At 43.4% G+C, this 24,413-nt stretch overlaps 1 protein-coding gene across 1 annotated transcript; it reads left to right on the top strand.

The window, feature by feature from the left end:
- Positions 1-1,248: 1,248 nt before the first annotated feature.
- RABEPK (Rab9 effector protein with kelch motifs) lies at positions 1,249-23,475 on the top strand. The gene is made up of 8 exons (XM_055319119.1): positions 1,249-1,402; positions 3,482-3,540; positions 6,637-6,794; positions 10,684-10,836; positions 16,322-16,483; positions 20,154-20,303; positions 22,180-22,329; positions 23,161-23,475. The coding sequence occupies exons 2-8, from the start codon at positions 3,488-3,490 to the stop codon at positions 23,451-23,453; spliced, it is 1,119 nt and encodes a 372-aa protein (XP_055175094.1). The 5' UTR covers positions 1,249-1,402; positions 3,482-3,487; the 3' UTR covers positions 23,454-23,475.
- Positions 23,476-24,413: the final 938 nt, after the last annotated feature.

The raw sequence follows: 24,413 nt of genomic DNA, 5'->3' as shown, positions 1-24,413 counted from the left end.
CATGGCCTTAGTTTTCTTTTCTGAAGGAGAGCAAAATTACTGAATACTCCTAAACTCCTCTGTGGCAGACAGCAGTTGAGATTCTTTCCATTTATATGGATGCTCACAGACTCTGGGTGTTTGAAACAGCATATTTGAACAGTGAGGAAAGCTGCAGACCTCAAATTCTGTTTTGTTAATAAATTCCTGTTTTAATTTCAAGAATTGGTATTCAAGGTATTACTATCTCATTCTAGAGATGAAAAAACTACAACTTAGAGGAGTTAATGAACTTGCCAAATGTCAGGGTTACATGGTTAGTGCTGGAGACTGGATTTGAACCCAGGCCTGTCTGGTTCCTACTAGGGTACCATGCTCTATGCTTGAGGAGCTCCTGTGGTCCCTTTCCTTAGCGTTTTCTTCTATTTCCTAGGACAGAACAACTGGCCTAGTCTTCCTAAGTGATTGTTAAGTTCTCTGGAACATAGACATAGGTGAACCACCTCTCTATTTTCAGGAAAGCTGGAGACCAAAGGTAATGCAAATGAGCAGTCTAATTTGGGTCTGCTGTCTAAACTTCATTCATAACTAGGAGTAGCATTGCACTTTACAGGAGACAACTCTGTGCCAGCCACTGGGTACTGAGCACTTTATATTCATTAGCTCATGTATTCCCCACCATTACCTTGTGACAGAGCTCTTATTAGCATTGGCTCCATTTTACAGATGAGTGGCACTGAGGGCCAGAGAAAAGTTAACTGTTCCAAGAATACTCTCTTTGATGAACTTTTTATGCCTTGCACTTTTTGCACATGTACTTAGTTATTTGTTTTTCTGTTTAATCTAAGTTACACTGTAAACTCCAGGACGCCAGGGGTCAGGTTTGGTTCAGCATAGTGTCTGCCATAGTAACAAACGCTAACTATGGAATGAGTCAACTAAGGCGCCAACGGCTGAAACGGTCTAAAGGCCGCGCAGGGTGATTTCACACCTAGGAAAGCATCTTTAATTCTCCCTTTCAAAAACCATTTCCAACAGCCGCTGGAACTGAAAATACCCCTAATGCTGCTGCCGAAGGAATCTGGGTCTTCCAAGTGGACGCCCAACCCCCGGCACTTCGCTTGTAAATCGTCTCCCAAGTAGCCCTGGCTCATTTACTCCACCGGCGGGGAACGGCCCCAGGGACAGACGGCCTCCTCGGTTCCCGACACACGCACAGCCCCGCCGCCGGCCCGGTCGGGGAGGGGCCCTCCGCGGAGGGGCCCTCCGCGTCCCCTTCCGAGGGCGCGCCCGGGAAGCCGGGAGCTGGAGAGCGGTTGGCCGCCGCGCCCTTCCGGGTCGGGGGGGTGGGCGGTGCCAAGGCCCGAGCCCCGCCTACGCCAGGGGTGGAGCCACCGCCCGGGACCGTCCGGAGCTGCCGCAGGTAACGCGCCCCGGGTCTGGGGTTCTCCGGGCCGTGGGTCTGCAGCTTTCCCGGGCAGGGGCCGTCGCATCCTTTAGGATAGTGGGCCCGAGCCGGGCGGAGAGCACTGGGGAGGGCGTTCGCGGACTCTGTCCCGGCCTTGTGGACGAAAAGGAGCCAGCCGGCTCCCTCCCGACCCTGACTCCTTTCCTCTGTCGCTGCCACGCGGGGATGGGCCTGGGGGATGGGACTGGCCAGGGGTAGCTGGACGAAGTCCCCGTCCGTGCGAAGTTTACCCCACTGGGCTTTGGTGACCGCGGTCAGTGGCTTAGGCCAAAGGTTGGATTTATTCAATCATCTCCCAGGAATCTCATCCATTTCTTTCTTCATTCACTCATTCCTCAGCTTTACTCCGAGCCAAGCCCATTGGTGGGTTGTCTGAATGACTCTGAGAGTCCTAGCTCTGTTGGAATTTAGTCTAGAATCTGATCTAAAGACTTTTAAATAGATAATTACATTCAAGATGATCCCCGCAGTGATGAGGGCTTAATCGATAGCCTTCCGAAGGACAAGGACGCAACTTGAGGATGTCAGTGGAAAGGAACAAATCAGGGAAGGTTATGCTGAGAAGGGGGGAGTATATTTGAACTGGGCTTTGGAGGTCGACTGGGAGTCTCCCAGTTGACAAGAAGGGAAGGGGTATTTTCTTTTCTTTTTCTTTTTTTTTTTTTTATACGGTATCATTTTATTTCATCATTCTTTTTTAAGTAGGCTCTACACCTAACGTGGGACTCGAACTCACGACCCTGAGATTCAGAGCCAGCCAGGCGCGGGAAGGGGTATTTTCATAGGGGAAATAGCACAAGATGCAAGATATGAAAGGGCCTGCCCCGTTAGGAACAACAAATATAGTAAGAATAGCTCACTATGGCAAGAAAGGGTGGAGCTGAGTTCCTGAGGAGAAGGTTGAATCCAGAATGCCTTTTGTTTTTAAAGATTTTATTTATTTATTAATGAGAGACACAGAGAGGGGCAGAGACATAGGCAGAGGGAGAAGCAGGCTCCCTGTGGGGAGCCTGATGCAGGATTCGATTCCAGGACCCTGGGATCATGCCCTGAGCTGAAGGCAGACGCTCAACCACTGAGCCACCCAGGTGCCCCAAAACATAAAATATTTTACATTTTGATGAGAGTGAACATTATATGACCCCTGAAAATTTTTTTGATATATGCCCCTTTTCCACAGAAAATCACAGACACAGAAAACGTTAGCCAAAAAGCTTCTATAGGGCAGCCCGGGTGGCTCAGCGGTTTAGGGCCACCTTCAGCCCCGGGCGTGATCCTGGAGACCTGGGATGGAGTCCCACGTCAGGCTGCCTGCATGGAGCCTGCTTCTCCCTCTGCCTGTGTCTCTGCCTCTCTCTCTCTCCTCTCTGTGTATTCTCATGAATAAATAAATAAAATCTTAAAAAAAAAAAGCTTCTATAATTGTATTAATGAAGATGTGTAACATTTGCCTCCCAAATATAAGTTTATAGCAAAGGGTTGGTAATGCTTATTCAAATTAATCAGACCCTAGGAACTGGCACATCAAAAGGAAAATTTTTTTAAAAAGATTTTATTGTTTTTTTTTTTTTTTAAGATTTTATTTATTTATTCATGAGAGACACACAGAGAGAGAATGGCAGAGACAAAGGCAGAGAGAGATGCAGGTTCCATGCAGGAAGCCCGATGTGGGATTTGGTCCTGGGACTCTGGGATTATGCCCTGAGCCTAAGGCAGACACTCAAACGTTGAGCCACCCACGCATCCCAAGATTTTATTATTTTATTCATGTGAGAAAGAGAGAGACAAAGACATAGGCAGAGGGAGAAGCAGGCTCCCTGCACGGAGCCTGATGTGGGATTCGATCCCAGGATCACGACCTGAACCGAAGACAGATGCTCAACCTCTGAGCCACCCAGGCGCCCTCAAAAGGAAAGTTTTTTTTTTTTTCTTTTAAAGGAAAGTTTTTAAGGAAGGAAGTGACCTGATGTTTCCTGTGTTTTAGGTGGGAGATAATGTAAATGTCTAAAAAGTGCCTTTCTTTCTTATGCATAGGACACCATGAAACTGCTGCCAGTCTTGGAGCCTGGAGACAAACCCAGGAAAGCAACATGGTCTGTAAGGAAGGATTCAGATAGAGAAGAACATAAGTTTTTGTTTCATTTTAAGTAGTTTACTAACATATTTGATCATCTATGAAAAAGGGTAGAGATGAAACTGTAGTTGCTGGTAATTAGACTCAAACTGAAAAAGTATTCTTTTTTTTTATTTTTTTTTTTTAATTTATGATAGTCACAGAGAGAGAGAGAGAGAGGCAGAGACACAGGCAGAGGGAGAAGCAGGCTCCATGCACTGGGAGCCTGATGTGGGATTCGATCCCGGGTCTCCAGGATCGTGCCCTGGGCCAAAGGCAGGCGCCAAACTGCTGCGCCACCCAGGGATCCCCTGAAAAAGTATTCAGATGAAAGGTAGTGGGGCAATAATTATCACAGAGCAGATGTTGATTTTATTAAAATCCATTTACTAGGAAGAGAAAGGCACTGACCATCTGGCATCCTCAGGTCCAACACTGTGTTTTCCCTCAAGCTGTGACTCACTTAAGATTTCCAAGGAAGTGGATTTGGATTAAACCGGCCTTATTCCTTCTCAACTGCTTGTTCAACCAACGTTTTATTCAACTAACACTGGCCTCTCAGGGGCATCTGCTGTATAGGTGCTAAAGGTTCAAAGGTGAAAAGTCTCAGCATAGTGGGGGCTGCACTCAGCAGGTGATGGTGAGGAAATGTAGTCAGTACTGAAGCAGAGCTCACAGAGGGCTGTAGGGAGGAGTCAATACTTCTGTAGGACCTTGGAGGAAGTCTTCCTGTTTGGCTTCCCTGCCTCCACTCTTGCTCTCTAGCCAACCTAACTCTGATCCTGGCATTTTCTGGTTTAAAACCCTTTTGTGCCTGATTTTTTTTTTTTTTTTAAGATTTTATTTATTTGTTTGAAAGAGAGCGTGCAAGTACACCACCAGCAGGGGACAGTGGAGGAGCAAAGGGAGAGGGAGACTAACTCCCTGCTGAGCAGAGAGCCCCACTTGGGGCTTGACATGGGGCTCAATCCCAGGACCCGGAGATCATGACCTGAGTTGAAGGCAGACGCTTAACCAACTGAGCCATCCAGGCACCCCTTGTGCCTCTTTGATATTAAGATAAAAAACGGAGGCCTTAAAATGGCCCCCTGGACCTTCTATGATCTGTCCCTACCTGTCTTTCCAACCTCAAGTATCCTAAATCATCCTTTGTTCTTTTTCTCTTCCTTAATAGCCCTTGCACCGCCCACTCTGGTGCTCTGTGTGCTAATCCTTACCTGGGTTGATCTTTCCCTCCATTTTTCATCCCTCTCTTTGCCTAGCTAACGTCTACTCATACTTCAGAGATCTGTTCAAATGGTGCTTCTTCAGGAAGCCTTCTCTGACCACCTCCTTCTCCTACCTCTCCTTATATAGGGTAAGATCCTCTTATGATATGTTCTTATACTACATATGCCTTGTACTTCTTTATCGCACAATTAAAATAAAATGGATATATGTGAAATTATACATTTAATGTTTCTCTTCCCCACTAGTCTGTAAGGGCTCTGAAGGCAGGATCTTTTCCTCTTATTCACCATGTATCTGGGTGGCTGTGTGCTCTTGGGTAAGTTATTTAATTTCTCTAAGTCTTGGGACTTCAGTTGTAAAAAGCAGATGATGATAACAGTACTGTCCTCAAAGGGGTTTTGTGCAGATTAAGGGAAACCTGGACTGAAACGAAGTTAACAGCAGGCATGGTACATTGTTAGTGATCATTCAGGTGATAATGGGATGTGCAAATCTGGTTATTAGAAGAAAGATCTGGAAAAGAAATAGAGACTTGGAAATCACTGATGAATATATAGGTGGGTGGTAACTGAAACCATCACTGCAGATGAACTTGATAGACTAACTAGATGTACACAAGAAGAGAAGAGAATCCAAGGGTATCAAGGCTTGGGAGACAGCTGATGGGAAAGGAATCAGAACAAGAAAACAAAAGAGCAGCCAGAAAGGTGGGTAGAGAACCAAAAGGAAGAGATGTGGGGAACCAGGTAAGAAGAAAGGTATGAGAAGGGATCAGGACTACCAAATGCCAGAGAGATCTAATGAGACAGGGCCTGAAAAATAGCTACAGAATTTTCTTTTCCAACCAGGAAGTCTTAAGTATGTTTTTATAGCCAGCTTTTAGAGTAACTTTAGAGGGGCACCTGGGTGGCCTAGTTGGTTAGGTGTCTGCCTTGGGCTCAAGTCATGATCTCAGGGTCCTAGGATCTAGCCCCCTGTTCTCTGTTCTGTAGGGGGGGGCTGCTTTTCCCCTGCTCTCTGCCTGTTGGCCACCCCTGCTTTTGCATACTCTGTCAAGTATAAGAATAGAAACATCTTTAAAAAAAAAAAAAAGAATAATTTTAGAGAATGGGATGGATGGATCCTATATTTGATTTTTTTAGTCCTAGCTCTGGATTCCATCAAGTTAAGCTTTATGAACAATCTGGGAAAACTCTTAACATCAATAAATTCTGGAGAATATTACTTGACGATGCATCACAGGCTAGTGGCAGGAGCTTTGGGGCTATAGGTTCCTAAGTGAGTGTACTTGAAGCTCTAGCCACCATTTATTGAGCCCTTCCCTGCCCTGTTACAAGACCTCATCTTGCCCTTCCCAGGTAAGAACTAGTGCCATCCTCATTTTATAAATGAGGAAACTAAGGAAGGCTTAAAAGGATGAAATGACTTCCAAAGGATCACACATCTCAAAAGCACCTGAATTGGGGCTTGAACCAGGTCTGCCTGAATTCACAAACTATGCTAATGGCTACTGTCTCATGCCAGGACACACCACCATACTTTTCTGGGTGTCAGTTTCCCCATCTCCCCAATAGGGACAATTACTAGTCCAGTGCAGCATCCCCACTAGGTTAACGTGAGACGAAGTAGTGACAAAATTGAAAAGTGAAAGGTTTTATGCAAATGGAGGATACTATTATTAATCATGGGAATACCACTTTGCTGGATATAACTGAAAGTGTGTGTGTGTTTGTGTGTGTGTATACAAGAGCCCTCGGTCTAGTGAATAATTCATGAGGAGTGGAGAGAACACACTGCTGCATTTATTCTCCACTCAGGTCTCCTGAATGCATCCTCCCTTTGGCAGGTACACCTTGACCCCCCCTGGAGACAGCCCCTGTGCTCGGGTTGGCCACAGCTGTTCATATTTACCCCCAGTTGGTGATGCCAAGAGAGGGAAGGTCTTCATTGTTGGGGGAGCAGATCCAAACAGGAGCTTCTCAGATGTGTACACCATGGATCTGGGTAAGACCAGCAGCTATGGAGCATGTGCCCTATCACCAGGGAGCAGAGCTTGTGCTATTGCCCATGACCAGAGCATTTGTAAGAACACCAGTGCAGACGAGATCACAGGGCTTTCGTCTAAGAAAATGAACATCACTGAGAAGTCCCTAACATTTCAGCAGACCTTTGGAATACATCTACCCATCCAATACCTTCTTTTTAAGGGCAACAAAGTCTGTTTAGAGCTCTGGACATCCAACCATTCCTTCATCAAATATTATTCTGGGAGACATTGATGGTTCCACTTCCTCTTCCATCCACATATCCAACTTCCATCCACATATCCAATTAATCACCAAGTCCTAAATGTCTCTATCTCCATCCGTATCTGTCCATTTCCCCTGCTACTACTATAGTCCAAGCATTAGTAATTCTCAACTAGACATTACAACAGTATCTTCTCTGGTCTCCCTGCTGCCAAGTTTACCCCTGTATGGTGCATTTTCTATACCCAGCTGGAGAGTATTGTCTAAATCTGACCATGTCACTCCCACGTTTCAAGCCTTTTCCCACTCATCTCTTGGCTCTCCCATTTCTTTGCTACACTAAGTAACCTTCAGTTCCTTGAACATGTATCAAACCTGGTCTCCAAGCTTTTTTTTTTTTTTAATTTTTTATTTATTTATGATAGTCACACAGAGAGAGAGAGAGGCAGAGACATAGGCAGAGGGAGAAGCAGGCGCCATGCAGGGAGCCCGACGTGGGATTCGATCCCGGGTCTCCAGGATCGTGCCCTGGGCCAAAGGCAGGCGCCAAACCGCTGCGCCACCCAAGGATCCCTGGTCTCCAAGCTTTTGCACATGTTGTTCCCTGTGCTTTGAGGGCTCTTCTCTTTCCTTATCACCTGACTATTCATCTTTCAGATCCCAGATTAACTGTCCCTGCCATCAGGAAGCTTTCCCTGATACTTCTGGACTAGTTTAGGCCTACAATTGGAAAGGAGAAACCATTCTGTTTTCCTTCTCTACTTGTACGTCTCCTCTCAACTCTAGTCTTAATACTTCATTTCTGGCCACCAAATATCCGAGTGTCTTTCCCCACACCAAGCAATTCTGCAACACCTGCTGAGTATCCTACAACTCCATTCAGTTCTGACAAGATCCACCTGGACTTAGCATCAGATCCCACCAGTTAAGGACTCAGTTCCGTAGGACTCTCCCACCCCTCTCCCACTCTAGACACTAACCGGAAGTTCAGGTCATTGTGTGTGCTTCTGACCTACCAACTATAAATCAGAGATACCCATGATCCCCTCCTTGGGTTCCATTAATTTGCTAGAGTGGCTCACAGAACTTAGGGAAATAGTTTACTAACTAGATCATTGGTTTATTATAAAGATACAACTCAGGAACAGCCAGTTGGAAGAGATGCATAAGGCAAGGTATGGGAGAAGGGTACAGAGCTTCCATACCCTCTGCAGGTGCACCATCCTCCTAGCACCTCCATGTGTTTACCAACCTGGATGCTCTCCAAACCCCTTCTGGGTTTTTCTGGAGGCTTTTTTACACAGGCATGATTGATTAATTTACTGGCCATTGGTGATTGATTCAACCTCTAGCCCCTCTGCCTTTCCCAGAGGTGGGAGGTGGGACTGAAAGTTCTAACCCTCTAATCATATGGTTGGTTCTCCTAGCTACCAGCCCCCATCCTTAGGGCTTTCCAGAAGTCACATCATAAACATAAACCCAGGTGTGGTTGACAGGGGCTTGTTTCATAAGACACTTTATTCAGTCTTACAATTTGCTAAATTCCAAGGGTTTTAAGAGCTCTGGGCCTGAGACTGACAATGATCACATATATATTTCCATTTTTTTTTCACATATATATTTCTTAATATAAATCACAATGTCATAACCACCCTCTATGTTTCCATAGTATTCTATAATTTCCCATTCTTATACCCCTTCACAGATCTTTTTTTTTTTTAAGATTTTATTTATTTATTCGTGAGAGACACACAGAGAGAGGCAGAGACACAGGAAGAGGGAGAAGCAGGCTCCATGCAGGGAGCCAGATGTGGGACTCGATCCTGGGTCTCCAGGATCACGCCCTGGGCTGAAGGCGGCGCTAAACCGCTGAGCCATCCGGGCTGCCCCCCCCTTCACAGATCTTACCACATGTGATTGTTTCTTGTCTGTCTTCCCCCACAAGAATGTAAGCGCTTTGGAAACAGGGAATATAGTTATATTATTCATCATTATATCCCCAGCCACGACTATAGTGCCTGGTACAGAGTAGATGTTTTTTTTTTTAATTTTTTTAAAATTTTTATTTATTTATGATAGTCACAGAGAGAGAGAGAGGCAGAGACACAGGCAGAGGGAGAAGCAGGCTCCATGCACCGGAAGCCCGATGTGGGATTCGATCCCGGGTCTCCAGGATCGCGCCCTGGCCAAAGGCAGGCGCCAAACCGCTGCGCCACCCAGGGATCCCAGAGTAGATGTTTTTAAAAAATTAATTAATTTCATTAGAGAGAAAGAGAGTGAGTGAGTGCACAAGAAAGGGGCAGAGAGAGAGGAAGAGAGAATCTTTAAGCAGGCTTTGTGCTTTGAGCATGGAGCCCCACAAAGGGCTCAATCTCCTGTCCCTGAGATCATGACCTGAGCTGAAATCAAGAGTCAGATGCTTAACTGACTGAGCCACCCAGATGCCCCCAGAATGGGTGCTTTTTAAGTATTTGGATGGATGGATGAATTAACGAATAAATGAAGAACGAACAAATGGTGACCACTCTGTGCTATACACAATGGCAGAAGAAAACCAGTGGCCCACATGCCTGTTTTGTTAGGCCCCTGTAACATGCTGTTATTATTTTAATCTAAGCTGTTCACCAACAAAATGTGTAAGGGTCTACATATAAAAATGGAAAAATGGTTTGGTTTCTCCTGATAATTTTGGGAGATCTGATGTCATAGGTCTACATGGCAACAGGAGAGCTGCTGCCAATCAGTGGGCTTCTCATCCCCCAATTTGCCACATTTCCTCCTATGTAGGCATTTGAATTTCTGCACCCAGCGCTAGGAAATCAAAGACAAATGAAATCTCTTCCAGCCCTTAAGGAACTCACTGTCTATTCACTTACATCTTTGAGGGACCCATTACTAGCTTTGTGACTCTGGCCAACCTGTCTAACCCATCTGGGCTTCAGTGTCTTGTAAAATGGGGATAATAACTTACATCCCTTGGCAGTTGTGAACTTGGTTAGCCAGGAATCATTTAGTTGCAGGTAACAGAAACTCTCTTAAACTGGCAAAAAAAAAAAAAAAAGAAGAAGAAGAAGAAGAATCCAAACATAGGAAATACAGCCTAGTCTCAGGAGAGAGTAGATGCAGGAATTGGAAAATTGTCAAAAACCATCTACTTTCTCCCTCACTCTCTCTGGGGAGATCTGCTTCTTTGGGTGGATGCTACTTTTTCTCTTCTCCATACCTTGGCTGTAGCTACTTCTCTACACATGATGGAAGAAATCCAGAAATTTTGTTTGAATTCTAGCTTCTCTGGAGGGAGGATCTGATTGACCCATTTTGGGTCAAGTGACTCTCCTTGACCCAATCCACTGAGGCCATGAAGTGAAGGTGTTATAGTACAAACAGGTCTCCTGGGATCTCTACCCCAGTGGTTGAGAGAATGGGGATAGTTTCCCTAAAGGAAGGTTTATGGACCGGGCAGACAGCCCCTGAAGTTCTATTATAGAACTTTTTCAGAATTTGACCATATTCCCTACAAGTGATTTTTTGGTAGTTCATTTATACCTTTGACCCTTTTCTCCTCACTACCCGCCCCCCAGATTTATCAACCGATATAGGCAATTGGCAGGTTCAATGTAGGGACTGAGTGAAATGTCTTCTAGGAACACACCGGTGGGACTTAGCCACCTCGGAGGGCCTTTTGCCCCGGTACGAGCACGCCAGCTTCGTTCCCTCTTGCGCCCCTCATACCATCTGGGTGTTTGGAGGTGCTGACCAGTCAGGAAATCGAAATTGCCTACAAGTTCTGAATCCTGGTAAGTAATCAAAGGTTATTTCATTTACCTAAATAAGGAAATAAATCCAATTCCATTTCCTGTAGCAAAATTCATTTGGATTGTCTTGCATAATTCATTTAACTTTGTTGACCTCATAGAAAATAAGAATTTAAAAAGAAAAAAGAAATTTTTTTAAAGATTTTATTTATTTAGGGGTACCTGAGTGGCTCCATGGTTGAACATCTGCCTTTGGCTCAGGTTGCGATCCTGGGGTTCTGAGATAGAGAACCACATCGGGCTTTCTGCAAGGAGCCTTTTTCTCCTTGTGCCTATGTCTCTGCCTCTCTGTGTATCTCATGAATAAATAAATAAAATCTTAAAAAAAAAAAGGATTTTATTTATTTATTTGAGAGAGAAACTGAGAGAGCATGAGCAGGGGAGAAAGGAGCAGAGAGAGAGAGTGAGAAGCAGACTCCCCGCTGAGCAGGGAGCCTGACACAGGGCTCCATCCCAGTACCCTGGGATCATGAGCTGAGCCAAAGGCATACTCTTAACCAACTGAGCCACCCAGGCACCCAAAAATAGGAATTTTAACTTCTGGCAGAATCTGAAAATAATAGAATTACATCTCCCCCTCTGCTTTATAACATGCACAATTATCAACTTCTTTTTTTTTTTTTTAAGATTTTATTTATTCATGAGAGACACACACACACACACACACAGAGAGAGAGAGAGAGAGAGAGAGAGAGGCAGAGACATAGGCAGAGGGAGAAGCAGGCTCCATGCAGGGAGCCTGATATGGGACTCGATCCTGGGACTCGATCCCAGAACTACAGGACCATGCCCTGGGCCAAAGGCAGGCGCTAAACTACTGAGCCAACCAGGGATCCCCCAATTATCAAGTTCTTAAAAGCCAAAGCTAGAAGAAACTTCAGAGAAAGCTATGGCAAGTGGGCGACCAAGGGAAATGACTTTCCTAAAGTCACCAAGGAGTTAGTGACTAAGCCAGCCTAGAACCTGTCACCTAGATCCTAGATCAGGGGTCTCATATGGGGGCGATTATGTCCCTACGGGGATTTTTGGCCATGTCTGGACACATTTTTGGTGATCAAGCACAAGGTGTGGGGGGTTACTACTGGCATCTAGTGGGCAGAGGCCAGAGATGCTGCTCTCCATTCTGTAATACACAGGACAGCTCCTCATAAGAGTGAATTATCTAGTCTCAAATGCCAATAATGCCAAAGTTAGAAACCCTGACCTAGATCCTCCTATTATGTTTCTTTTAGCCAAACAGTGCAAAGTTCCTGTCTAGTCTCACCAGCAGTTTTATCACCAATGCAGCAGTTTAGGAAGATCTTTTTTGAGGGGAATGTTCCTGAACCACCATGGGAAGTGGGCTTGTCTTTTTGCTAAAAATTGCAATTAACAGGGACTCCTGAGTGGCTCAGGAGTTGAGCATCTGCCTTTGGCTCAGGGCATGATCCTCGGGTCTGGGGATTGAATCCCACATCGGGCTCCCTGTGAAGAACCTGCTTCTCCCTCTGCCTATGTCTCTGCCTCTCTCTTTCATAAGAAAATGAATAAAATCTTTAAAAAAAAATACAGTTAACAAGGCTCCTGGGTGGCTTGCTTGAACATCTTTCTGCTCAGGTCGTGACCCCTGGGTCCTAGGATCCAGCTTCATTTTGGGGGTCCCTGCTCAGTCTGCTTCTCCCTCTGCTGCTCCCCCTGCTCATGCTCTCTCTCTCTCTCTTTCTCTGCCAAATAGATAAATAAAATCTTTATTTAATTTTTTAAGATTTTATTTATTCATTCATTAGAGACACAGATGTCTCTGCCACAGGCAGAGGGAGAGGCCAGCTCCATGCAGGAAGCCTGATGCAGGACTTGATCCGCCCAGGATCACAATCTGAGCCAAAGGCAGATTGGCTCAACCACTGAGCCACCCAGGTTCCCAATAAATAAAATCTTTAAACAAAAATAAAAATTACAATTAAAAATTTTTGTTTTCTCCTTTTAATTTCATAATTACTATAGAAATGGTTTCCTATTAACATTGTTTTAACATCACTTTTAATGGCTGAATGACACTTCATTTTGTGATAATACCATAATTTAGTTTGTTTTCACATTTTTACCATTATAAATGTATTTTTTTAATTTTTATTTATTTATGATAGTCACAGAGAGAGAAAGAGAGAGAGGCAGAGACATAGGCAGAGGGAGAAGCAGGCTCCATGCACCGGGAGCCCGACGTGGGGTTCGATCCCGGGTCTCCAGGATCGCGCCCTGGGCCAAAGGCAGGCGCCAAACCGCTGCGCCACCCAGGGATCCCACATTTTTACCATTATAAATAACAAAGTGTAAGCATCTCTGTTCAGAAGTCATTGACAATTATTTACTTAGAATTCATGCCCAGAAAGAAAAAGACCAACTAAAACACTATGAACTTTAAGGCTTTAGATACATGCTACCAATGGCTCTCCAGAGTTTTCCAACTGCTTCTCTCTCCAGCTGTATGTAATCTTCACTCCTGACTGGTGTTGAATTTCTTTTTTTTTTAAAGCAGGCTCCACACCCAGTGTGGAGCTCAACATGGGGCTTAAATTCACAACCCTGAGATCAAGAGTTGGATGCTTAACCAACTGAGCCATCCAGGCACCCCAAGATTTTGTTTTTAAGTAACCTCTGTACCTAGTATGGGGCTTGAACTCACAAACCTGATATCAAGCGTCACATGTTCCACTGACTGGGCCAGCCAGGCACCCCCAAATTTATCATTTTTTAAACACTGCTAATTTGATAAGCAAAAAAACTTATTTATTTATTTTTTTTGAAGATTTTATTTATTTATTCATGAGAGACGCAGAGAGAGGCAGAGACACAGGCAGAGGGAGAAGCAGGCTCCATGCAGCGAGCCTGACGTGGGATTTGATCCCGGGTCTCCAGGACCACGCCCTGGGCTGAAGGCAGCGCTAAACCGCTGAGCCAGCCAGGTGTCCAGCAAAAAAAAACTTATATCTCGTTATTTAAATATGCATTTTGTTAACAATTAGTAACCTGGATATTTTTCATATGACAGTCAACTCTTGCCAGTGCTCTATCAGTAAGATGCTTGTTTGCAAATAGTTGGTCTTCTGTCACATTGGGATAATAATAGTTCTTACCTTGTCAAGTTTGGCAATGATTTAAAGTAACTCAGTATCTGGCACATAGTTAATGCTCAATAATTGTTGTTGTGGTTGATGTAGCTATGGTTTGGCAGATGGAAATCAGTTCTGGATCCCTGGCCTTTTGATTTTCAATGATGGCATCCATTTGAATAAAATACAGAAAATTTCGAAAGCCTCTGTCAAAAGGAATTGATTTTCTACCAGATCCCATTTCTCTCCTAGAAAGTATAATTTAACAGCATGCCCAAGAAATATGAAAATGTGAATCATTAGCTATTTTGTTACTAAGGCCAGTCTGTCAAATGGCTTAGGACTCCTTTGTGAATATTTGTGCTAGGTGTTTTGACTTGGCAGCAACTCAATCCCAGGCTTTTCTGATTCTGGAGGTCGTGTACTTTCTAACTCCCAGATTCTAACTCTTAAGATCCAAAAGCTCTCCAAGATCCATAGCTATAGAGATGATTATTATATTTTGCTTTGGATATAGGCTGAGACTTGTTTCATATCCAGGTTCATGTTTGAGTCTCATGCATATTACAGATGCTTCCTATGGCACTCTGTATACTGAATGAAGACCTTTACAAATGGCACAGAATTTCCTAGGCAAGAAATAATTCCTGGTGTGTTGTGGTGGCACGAGTGTGGGGATCTTGACAGATCTGAGTTCATGCTTCTGCTCTGCTACTCACTAGCCCTGCAACCTGGGGGAAGAATTTAAGTTTTCTGAGCTTCAGTTACCTCATCTGCAATATGAGGGTACTTTCCAGAGACTTGAGTGGGGAGGAAAGACCAAGTGCTAAGGACAATCATTCTGTACCAAGCAGGTGCTCAATTAATCTGTTTTTATAAAACTCATGCTATATTCTAAAAAAAAAAAAAAAAAAAGATAAGCTTCTTTGCACCTTCCCAAGTGGATAAATTTTATTCTCGTCAGAAGAGTGGAAAATACATAGATCTTGGTGTTTTCAAAATGGAATCTGAATCCCAACTCAGCCATTTATTAGCCATGTCTCTTTATTTTTATTTTTAGTTTTTTTTAAGATTTTATTTATTCATGAGAGAAACAGAGAGGCAGAGACATAGGCAGAGGGAGAAGCAGGCTCTTCACAGGGAGCCTGACGTGGGACTCGATTCCCAGACTTGGGATCACGCCCTGAGCTGAAGGCAGATGCTCAACTGCTGAGCCACCCAGGCACCCCATTTTTTTTTAATTTTTATTTATTTATGATAGAGAGAGAGAGAGAGAGAGAGAGAGAGAGAGAGAGAGGCAGAGACACAGGCAGAGGGAGAAGCAGGCTCCATGCACCGGGAGCCTGACGTGGGATTCGATCCCGGGTCTCCAGGATCGCGCCCTGGGCCAAAGGCAGGCGCCAAACCGCTGTGCCACCCAGGGATCCCTCATTTTTAAGATTTTATTTATTTATTTGTTTGTTTGAGAGTGAGACAGCATGAGCAGGGGGAGGGGCAGAGGGAGAAGCAGACTCCCCACTGAGCAGGAAGCCTGACTTAACTAAGCCTGGCTTAACCTGAGCTGAAGGTAGATGCTTAACTGACTGAGCCACACAGGCACCCCTATTTTATTTTATTTTAGATTTTTTAAGTAAATCTCTATATCCATTGTGGGGCTCAAATCCACAACCTCATGATCAAGAGTTGCATGCTACTCTGGCTGAGGCAGCCAGGCACCTCTAGCCATGTCACTTTAAACAAATGACGTCATCTGTCTCTGCTTCAATTCTCTTATCTGTAAAATGAAGAAACTAATATTTACTTAGCATTTACTATTTAGAGGGAGCTATTATTATTACTACTGACACTATGATAACTTTGTTTTCTTTTTGTTTTTTTAAGATTTTATTCATTCATTTAAGAGAGAGACACACACACAAAGATAGTACAAGCAGGGTGTAGGAGAGTCAGAAGGAGAGGAAGAAGCATATTCCTCGCTGAACAAGGAGCCTGACTTGGGCTATCCAGAGATCATGACCTGAGCCAAAGGCAGACTCTTAACCTTCTGAACCATCCAGGCACCCCTGTCTATTTTCTTTTAATGGCCACATATTCTGGGAAATTTGGCACAGTTAGATCTACCCTCTCAGAGAGGACGTTCAAAGGAAGATCTCTAAAAACAAATCGACCTAATTTTTAATTGAGCGTGTGACTTTTCAATCTTGGGGATTTGACTCTATCTGGGAAAATTCTCACTATCACCCTCTCCCCCTCCTTGACTTGGGTGGTATGCGAACCCCACCTAAATCTCTACTGTCCCTCTTGGGGTTGGAGGTGTGATCAAGATCAGAGGTCCATCAGCTTGGATATCTTAGGCTCCTGCCTTCTCTCTGGACCAGAAACCAGGACTTGGACCATGCCAGAGGTGACCAGTTGTCCACCATCCCCAAGAACATTGCACACATCATCTGCAGCCATTGGAAACCAGCTGTATGTCTTCGGGGGTGGAGAGAGAGGTGCCCAGCCCGTACAGGATGTGAAGCTGCATGTGTTTGACGCAAGTATGGACTAGTGCACACAAGAGGGCTGCCACTTAGCAGGTCAGAGCCACCCTCGCCTACAGCTTACCTGATATAGGAGGCAGAGGTTAAAAAATGACATTTTGTATGAGTGTCTCACTTCTATATGTCTTAGATGTGTCCCTTAGCTAATATCTTCTTCCCACAGCAAAATTTGCATTTAAGAAGATATAAATGATCAATTTAAAATATTTAAATGGTGTAACTTATAAAGCAAAAGAGTGAAAGTATCCCCTTTAGCTTTTCCTTCCCACTCCTCAAACAGGTAAAAACTGTTAGCAGTTCCTAATGTCTCCTTCCAGATTTCCCTTTGCATTTATACATCATACATATGTGTAAATGGACACTTAAGAATTTTCTGCTAATTTGATGGGGATCCCTGGGTGGCTCAGCGGTTTAGTGCCTGCCTTCGGCCCAGGGTGTGATCCTGGAGTCCCGGGATCGAGTCCCACATCGGGCTCCCTGCATGGAGCCTGCTTCTCCCTTCGCCTGTGTCTCTGCCTCTCTCTCTCTGTGTCTGTCATGAATAAATGAATAAGATTTAAAAATAAATAAATAAATAAATAAATAAATAAATAAATAAATAAATAAATAATTTTTTAAAAAAAAGAATTTTCTGCTAATTTGAAATTATATAAGAACTTCAAACACATACCTGGAATCAAATTTTAAATATAGTTCTATAGCTTACTTTTGCAGGGATGACGCTAAATCTCAGTAGGTGAAAGCTTGTACTTTGAAGCCACCTGAGCTCAGGACTAAATCTGATACATACTTTCTGTATTTCAACTAGTTAATCTCTCCAGGTCTTAGCCTGCTGATCTATAAAATAGAAATAGTAATAGTGCCTACTAAAAGACCTGGAAAGATTAAATGAGATAATGTGATATATTGCATAGCACAATGCCTGGCATATAGGGAGCACCTCAGGAGTATGAACTGTTATAATCCCTTCATTTAATCATATCATGGGTGTCAGATTCTAAATCAGTACCAATTTCCTTTCAGAGCGTATCCTATGGGTATTTCTTATTCATTCATTTTCCTACTGATTGACTTTTTGCTGACAGTGTTAGAGTGAATATATACCTTAATTTTTGTATGTGTTACAAACATTTATATGGAGTAGATACCGAGGAGTGGAATTACTGGGTGAAAATGATATAAACATTTAGAATTATGAGACTCTTACCAAATTTTTGTTTAAGGAGCATTTATTTGCATTTCTTCCTCTTACTAGTAGGTATTTATGAATAACACTTTACAAATAACATGACAAAAATAGTTTTCATGTGTGTTTTTCATGAGAGATGCAGCCTTTTTTGAGAAGGTGCAATAAGCAAAATTTCAAACTTACAAAGTAAAATTAGAAGAATGAAGACACATCCCACTATGACTTTTCTCTTTCCTGAAAGAATGTGCTTTGCAATTCTTTTAAAGCAGTTTTTATTTTTTTTATTTTTATTTTTAAAGATTTTATTTATTTATGAGAATACACAGAGAGGAGACAGAGAGATAGAGGCAGAGACAGAGGCAGAGGGAGAAGCAGGCTCCATGCAGGAGGCCAATGGGGGACTCGATCCCGGGTCTCCAGGATCAGGCCCTGGGCTGAAGGCAAACGCTAAACCACTGAGCCACCTGGGCTGCCCTAAAGCATTTTTTAAAATGTTAAATAATGTTGGTTTTGAACACATGAAACTCTAAGGAATGAGGAAAAATGTATATATATGTATACTATATGTATATATGTATATATAAAATACTGTAACTCCAAAATTATTAACATCTCAGCGTGTTTCCAATTTTTCTTTTAGTTTTTGACTTTTTTTTTTTAAAGATTTTATTTATTGGGATCCCTGGGTGGCGCAGCGGTTTGGCGCCTGCCTTTGGCCCAGGGCGCTTTCCTGGAGACCCGGGATCGAATCCCACGTCGGGCTTCCGGTGCATGGAGCCTGCTTCTCCCTCTGCCTGTGTCTCTGCCTCTCTCTCTCTCTCTCTCTGTGACTATCATAAATAAATAAATAAATGAAATAAAATAAAAGATTTTATTTATTTATTCATGAGAGACACAGAGAGAGGCAGATACATAGACAGAGGGAGAAGCAGGCTCCCTGCGGGGAGTGTGATGTGGAACTCGAGCCCAGGAGCCCGGGATCACAACCTGACCCAAGGGCAGATGCTCAACCACTGAGCTACTCAGGTGCCCCTCCAATCTTTTTTTTTTTAAATGGCAGAGATGGGGCACCTGGCTGTCTCAGCTGGTAGAGCATGAGACTCAATCCTGGGATCGTGAGATTGAGCCCCATGTTGGGGGTAGAGTTTACTTAATAAAAATAAATAAATAAAAATTTAAAAACAAAGATAATTCTATATGTAATATTTGTATCCTATATTTTTCACTTAAGCACTTTCCCTGTGATCATGAAGTCTTCAACATTTTTATTTGTTTGGTTGGTTTTTTGTTTGTTTGAAGTAGGCTCCACGCCCAATGTAGGGCTTGAACTGACCCTGAGATCAAGAGTAACATGCTCTACTGGCCAGCCAGCCAGGTGCCTCAATCTTCAATATTTTATTTTATTTTATTTATTTTATTTTATTTTATTTTATTTTAAAGATTTTATTTATTTATTCATGAGAGATACAGAGAGAGAGAGGCAGAGACACAGGCAGAGGGAGAAGCAGGCTCCATGCAGGGAGCCCGATGTGGGACTCGATCCCAGGTCTCCAGGGTCACACCCTGGGCTGAAGGCAGGCGCTAAACCGCTGAGCCATCCAGGGATCCCAATCTTCAACATTTTAAAATAAATACATAGTATTCTATCATGATTGCAGCAATAACAACCACTCACCTATTGGTGCACTGAAGCTACTTTCAGAGTTTCTCTATTACAAACAATGCTGTGATGAACATGTTTGTGCATAATAATTTTTCAGATTATTTCAGATTGTGTTCCTTCGAACAGTGGGGCTCCATTCACAACCTCAGGCATGCCACAAATAGTAATTCTAACACAAACTTTCGTGTTCTGAGTACTTTCTCTGAGCTTATGCTTTATGTACATCATCTCATTTAATCCACACTTCAACTGGAGAGCTAGGTATTCTCTTTATCCCCATTTTACAACTGTAAAAACTAGAGCTTAGGGAATCACTGATGCTAGGCACAAAGTTATTCAGTGAAATGACCTTGTTTTAACGCCACAGCCTGTGTTGTAACTCTTATCCCGTACTGACTACTTCAAAAGTAGTCTTTTTCCGCCATGCTTCCAGCAAATCAATTAAAGATATTGTCTTGAAAAAGGAGGACTCTGAAGGCCTGTCACAGAAGAACCAAACTTGTTCTTTTAAACTCTGGGGCAGTTCCAGGTTGAAGCTTTTAAAATTCAAAACAAGGAATGGCTTCCTAATGCCCAGTAGAAGGAGCAGGCATGTTAGACAGTGAATTCTCCAGCCCTGGAAGTGTTCAAGCAGAGTCTCTACAGGCTGTAGAAAAAGGGAGAACTGGATTGGGTTGGCAAGTTGGAGTGAATAACCCCACTGTCACTTTCTGCTTTGAGCATCTCAGCTTGCTGGAAAGTGAAGCTTGGGTCTATTTTCTCATGTTCTTGCTTCTTAGCTTTTTCATCTGTTGTCAATGAATTTACTTTTCTAGACAGTCTGACCTGGTCACAGCCAGAGACACTTGGAAAACCTCCATCCCCCCGGCATGGTCATGTGATGGTGGCAGCAGGGACAAAGCTCTTCATCCATGGAGGCTTGGCAGGAGACAAATTCTATGATGATCTCCATTGCATTGATATACGTAAGTAGGATAGAGGGCGTAAGGGCTTTTCTGCTTAAAATTAATTAAAATATGCTTTGATAGAATATAGCTTCACTCATAAGTGTGGGTAAGTTGACCAGCCAGCAGAATCTTAGCTAGATTTGACAGATTTCTGTCAAATGTGGCCTGAATAATAATACCAATGAAAGCAATCATTTTCCGAGTGTACTCGCTATGTGCCCAGCCATTAATTATCTCTTATGCTTCCAACAACCCTGCTCTTTCATTAAAATTCATTATGCTTGGGTGGCCCAGGTGGCTCAGCAGTTTAGCACCCGCTTCAGCCTAGGGCCTGATCCTGGAGATCCAGGATCGAGTCCCACGTCGGGCTTCCTGCATGGAGCCTGCTTCTCCCTCTGCCTGTGTCTCTGCCTCTCTCTCTCTCCCTCTCTCTCTCTCTCTCTGTCGCTCATTAATAAATAAATAAAATCTTAAAAAAAATTCATTATGCTTTGTATTCTCTGACTGCCATTAATCATTAACCGTATGCTCATAAGGGGCATGGATAATTTTGAATGTGTCCGGTGGTTGGTGACCAGAATTACCATGCTAAATGGTTAAAAACACCAGAAAGAGGAGTTAGGGAGAATGTGAGAATTGTCCATAGGGTCTGAAGGGCTGACATGTCCTAGAGATCCTGGACTCATTCTGGGTCATTCTTTCAGACTATGAGCTCCCTTAGGGCTGGGGTTTTGTCTCTTTTGTTCCTCTCCAGTATATTTCCAGCACTTAACACAGTGTCTGGTAGATTGAGGGGGATGACTACATATCTTGAGTGGACAAATAAATGTCTTTTGCGTTGCTCCAGACTACAAGAATTGGAACAGTGGGCAGAAGGCAGGAGAACTGCTGTGTAGTTTATTGGGCTACCTTGCCCAACAATGGATTCTGTGGCTTGGTGACATCTGAGGCTAGGCGACACTGGCTGGGATTATTATATTGGCAAGAGTTTTGGCTACACTGGGTAATTCTCCCTTCCAACTCTGAGATGCTGGGTCCCTGCCTTGAATTGACAGATGGAAAATATCTTCACAGAAGTGTTCCTTGCAGCAGTCAAATGGAGTTTTAATGCATATTTTAAAAGAGAAAGTCCTTTACTCCCTTGCACTGAGGAACTACTTCCTGGCTATTTCTCACCCTTTCCTACCCCAGTAATTCTCTAAACCTAAAATTCAATAATATCTTGCTTCATTTCAATGTTTGTTTGAAAAGATGCAAATATCTTTGCAGAAATAGTTTGGGAGCAGGTGCTTGAAGCAGCACATAAAGTGTGGAGAACACAGGTTCTAGCATCAGACTTGATTATCATTCTAACTGTGCAGATTGCTGGCTGTGAGATCTTAGACAACGATTTCCCTCTTTGATGCTGTTTCTTCACCAGGAAAAAGAAAGAGAGTAGGCAGAAGTAATAGCAGCTTCATAGGACTGTTTTCGAGCAAGCAAAATATTTAAAGTGTCTAGCCAGCACTCACAAAACTTGCTTTCTAAGGAACTGATAGTATTTAAAAAGCAGACACACAGACATGGAACTTAACTCCTTCCGGGCTCCAAATTGGTAAATGGTGACAGTCACCAAAGATATTATTCAGTGTGCTCCAAAGACCATTTACATCAGACTCACCTGAGATACTTGTTAAAACTATAGAGTACTGAGCTCCTCCTCCCTCCCTGGACACCCAAACAGAATTTCAAGCTTCCCCAGGTAATTTCTGTGCAAATTAAACCTTGCTATATTACCTCTCACGGTGCTTTGTGAATGACCTTCAGTGAGTGGTTTGCCCACTGCAAGAGTCTGACAGGTAAGGTTGAGTCCATATTCTGGGTCATGTTGTACCCACTTTCTTTCTCTTGGCAGGTGATATGAAGTGGCAGGAGCTAAGTCCCACGGGGGCACCTCCCACAGGCTGTGCTGCCCACTCAGCTGTGGCTGTAGGGAATCACCTGTACATCTTTGGAGGGATGACTCCCACAGGAGCACTGGATACAATGTACCAGTATCACATAGGTGAGCAGGTGTTCACCGTGGGTCTTTAAACAAATGTTTAAACAAATATGACCAGGATGCCTGGGTGGCTCAGTGGTTGAGCATCTGCCTTTGGCTCAGGTCATGATCCCGGGGTCCTGGGATTGAGTCCTGCATCGGGCTCCCCACAGGGAGCTTGCTATCCCCTCTGCCCATGTCTCTGCGTCTCTCATGAATGAATAAAATCTTTTAAAAAATAAAATAAAATAGGGCAGCCCCGGTGGCTCAGCAGTTTAGCGCCGCCTTCAGCCCAGGGCCTGACCCCAGAGACCGGGGATCGAGTCCCCCTGCAGGGAGCCTGCTCCTCCCTCTGCCCGAGTCTCTGCCTCTCTCTCTCTCTCTCTGTGTGTGTCTCTCATGAATAAATAAATAAAATCTTAAAATAAATAAATAAATAAATATGACCATTCTTTGGAAAGTATCACAGTACTTTGGTTTTTCCCTTTGTATCTAAATCCAAAGGAATGAAAACCAGACTTCTAGGGAATGACATCATGAAAGCAGTAACACTGTCATTAGATGTTTTTTTAAAGATTTATTTTAGAGAGCATGAATGGGAGGTGCAGACGGAGAGGGAGAATCCCTAGCTGACTCCACACATTGCTGGTTGCACAGCTCAGTCTCACAACCCTAAGATCAGGACCTGAGCCAAAACCAAGAGTCAGATGCCTAACCCACTGTGCCACCCAGGCGCCCCAGATTTTTTTTTTTCTTTTATTTCCTATTTCTGTTAAGGCTGCTAAAGCAAATCATTGTACATTTCTGGAAATTTCTTAACACAGAGCCTGTGTATTTGTCTTTTTTCTAACATAGAAAAGCAGCATTGGACCTTGCTTAAATTTGATACTTTTCTACCCCCTGGACGATTGGATCATTCCATGTGTGTCATTCCATGGCCAGTGATGTGTATGTCTGAGAAAGAAGATTCAAATTCTGCCACTCTAAACTATGATACTGAGGAAGGGGATTCCACCGACCAAGGAGTGACACAAGGTGGTGACTCACACGAGGAAAGCCAGACTGACACACTGCTCTGTTTTGTGTTTGGCGGGATGAATACAGAAGGGGAAGTCTATAGTGACTGTATTGTGACTGTAGTTGACTAATAAATCCCACATTTTTATTAAATGACAATCTTTCAGCAAAGTCAAATGAAGCCTTAACTGTTTTATCCCTCCCAAAATATTTTCTGCACTATATATTCCTCTTACCTACTTTGGTAGGTGAAGAAATGGATACCCCAGGGCAAAAACCTCTATTAAAAGGTTTTACCAGCAATTCAGCCCAGGTAAATGTGATTGCTTCAGAATATTGAGCACAGAGGAACGCCTAACTGGCTTCATCAGAATATGCGACGCTTGATCTCAGGATTCTAAGTTCAAGCCCCACATTGGGTGTAGAGATTACTTAAAATGTTAAAAAAAAAAAAACCACAAAAATATTGCAGAATTAAACTGTATAAATTAGGGAGTAGACTAACAGGTTTAAGTCTATCTTTGTAGTATTCAGTAGCTGCTCTCTAGAAAGAAGTGCAGCCTGTTGGCATTTGGTACTGAGAGCCACTGGGGACAGAGATGAAGACTGTCCCTTGTCTTTCCCAACCACCTGCCAACTCCACAACACACAGCAGGTCATCTTTAATGTTTGTATTGAACTTGACCTGAAGACCTTTGGTATTACACTGCAGGCTTGTTCAAATACTTCTGGGAGGGGCCTGGGCCTCGGAGTAAAATAATCATGCCATCAGGTTCCAGTTCTGCCACAGTTAGCAAATTAACCTTTAAGCTGGTTGCCCACCTATAAAATATTTATCCTTGAGCAGTATTGGGTTTATTAGTACCAGAGAGCCTGCTCTTTATTGATCACACAAAATTATCCATTTAGATCATCCCTTTCCTCAGGAAGCCAATCTAAGTAATCTTGAACCTCTTTTGATACAAATACTGCCTTAGATCCACAATTGTAGCAGGGCTTCAAGTAGTTTCAGGGTCACCATCCTAGACCCCACTTCAGACCAGTAAGGAGAAATTCCAGAGATGGAGATTCTGACACAGCAAAGGTTTTAA

The sequence above is a fragment of the Nyctereutes procyonoides genome, unplaced genomic scaffold, assembly GCF_905146905.1.
Source record: "Nyctereutes procyonoides isolate TBG_1078 unplaced genomic scaffold, NYPRO_anot_genome, whole genome shotgun sequence".
NCBI classification, from domain to species: Eukaryota; Metazoa; Chordata; class Mammalia; order Carnivora; family Canidae; genus Nyctereutes; species Nyctereutes procyonoides.
The sequence above is the reverse complement of the archived record's forward strand: the minus strand, read 5'-3'. Positions and strand labels throughout refer to the sequence as shown.

Coding starts and splice junctions, on each gene's coding strand:
- RABEPK (XM_055319119.1), top strand. CDS start 3,488: ATGAAACTGCTGCCAGTCTTGGAGCCTGGAGACAAACCCAGGAAAGCA. Junction 3,541..6,636: donor AAACCCAGGAAAGCAACATG/GTCTGTAAGGAA, acceptor TCCCTTTGGCAG/GTACACCTTGACCCCCCCTG. Junction 10,837..16,321: donor CCTACAAGTTCTGAATCCTG/GTAAGTAATCAA, acceptor TCTCTGGACCAG/AAACCAGGACTTGGACCATG.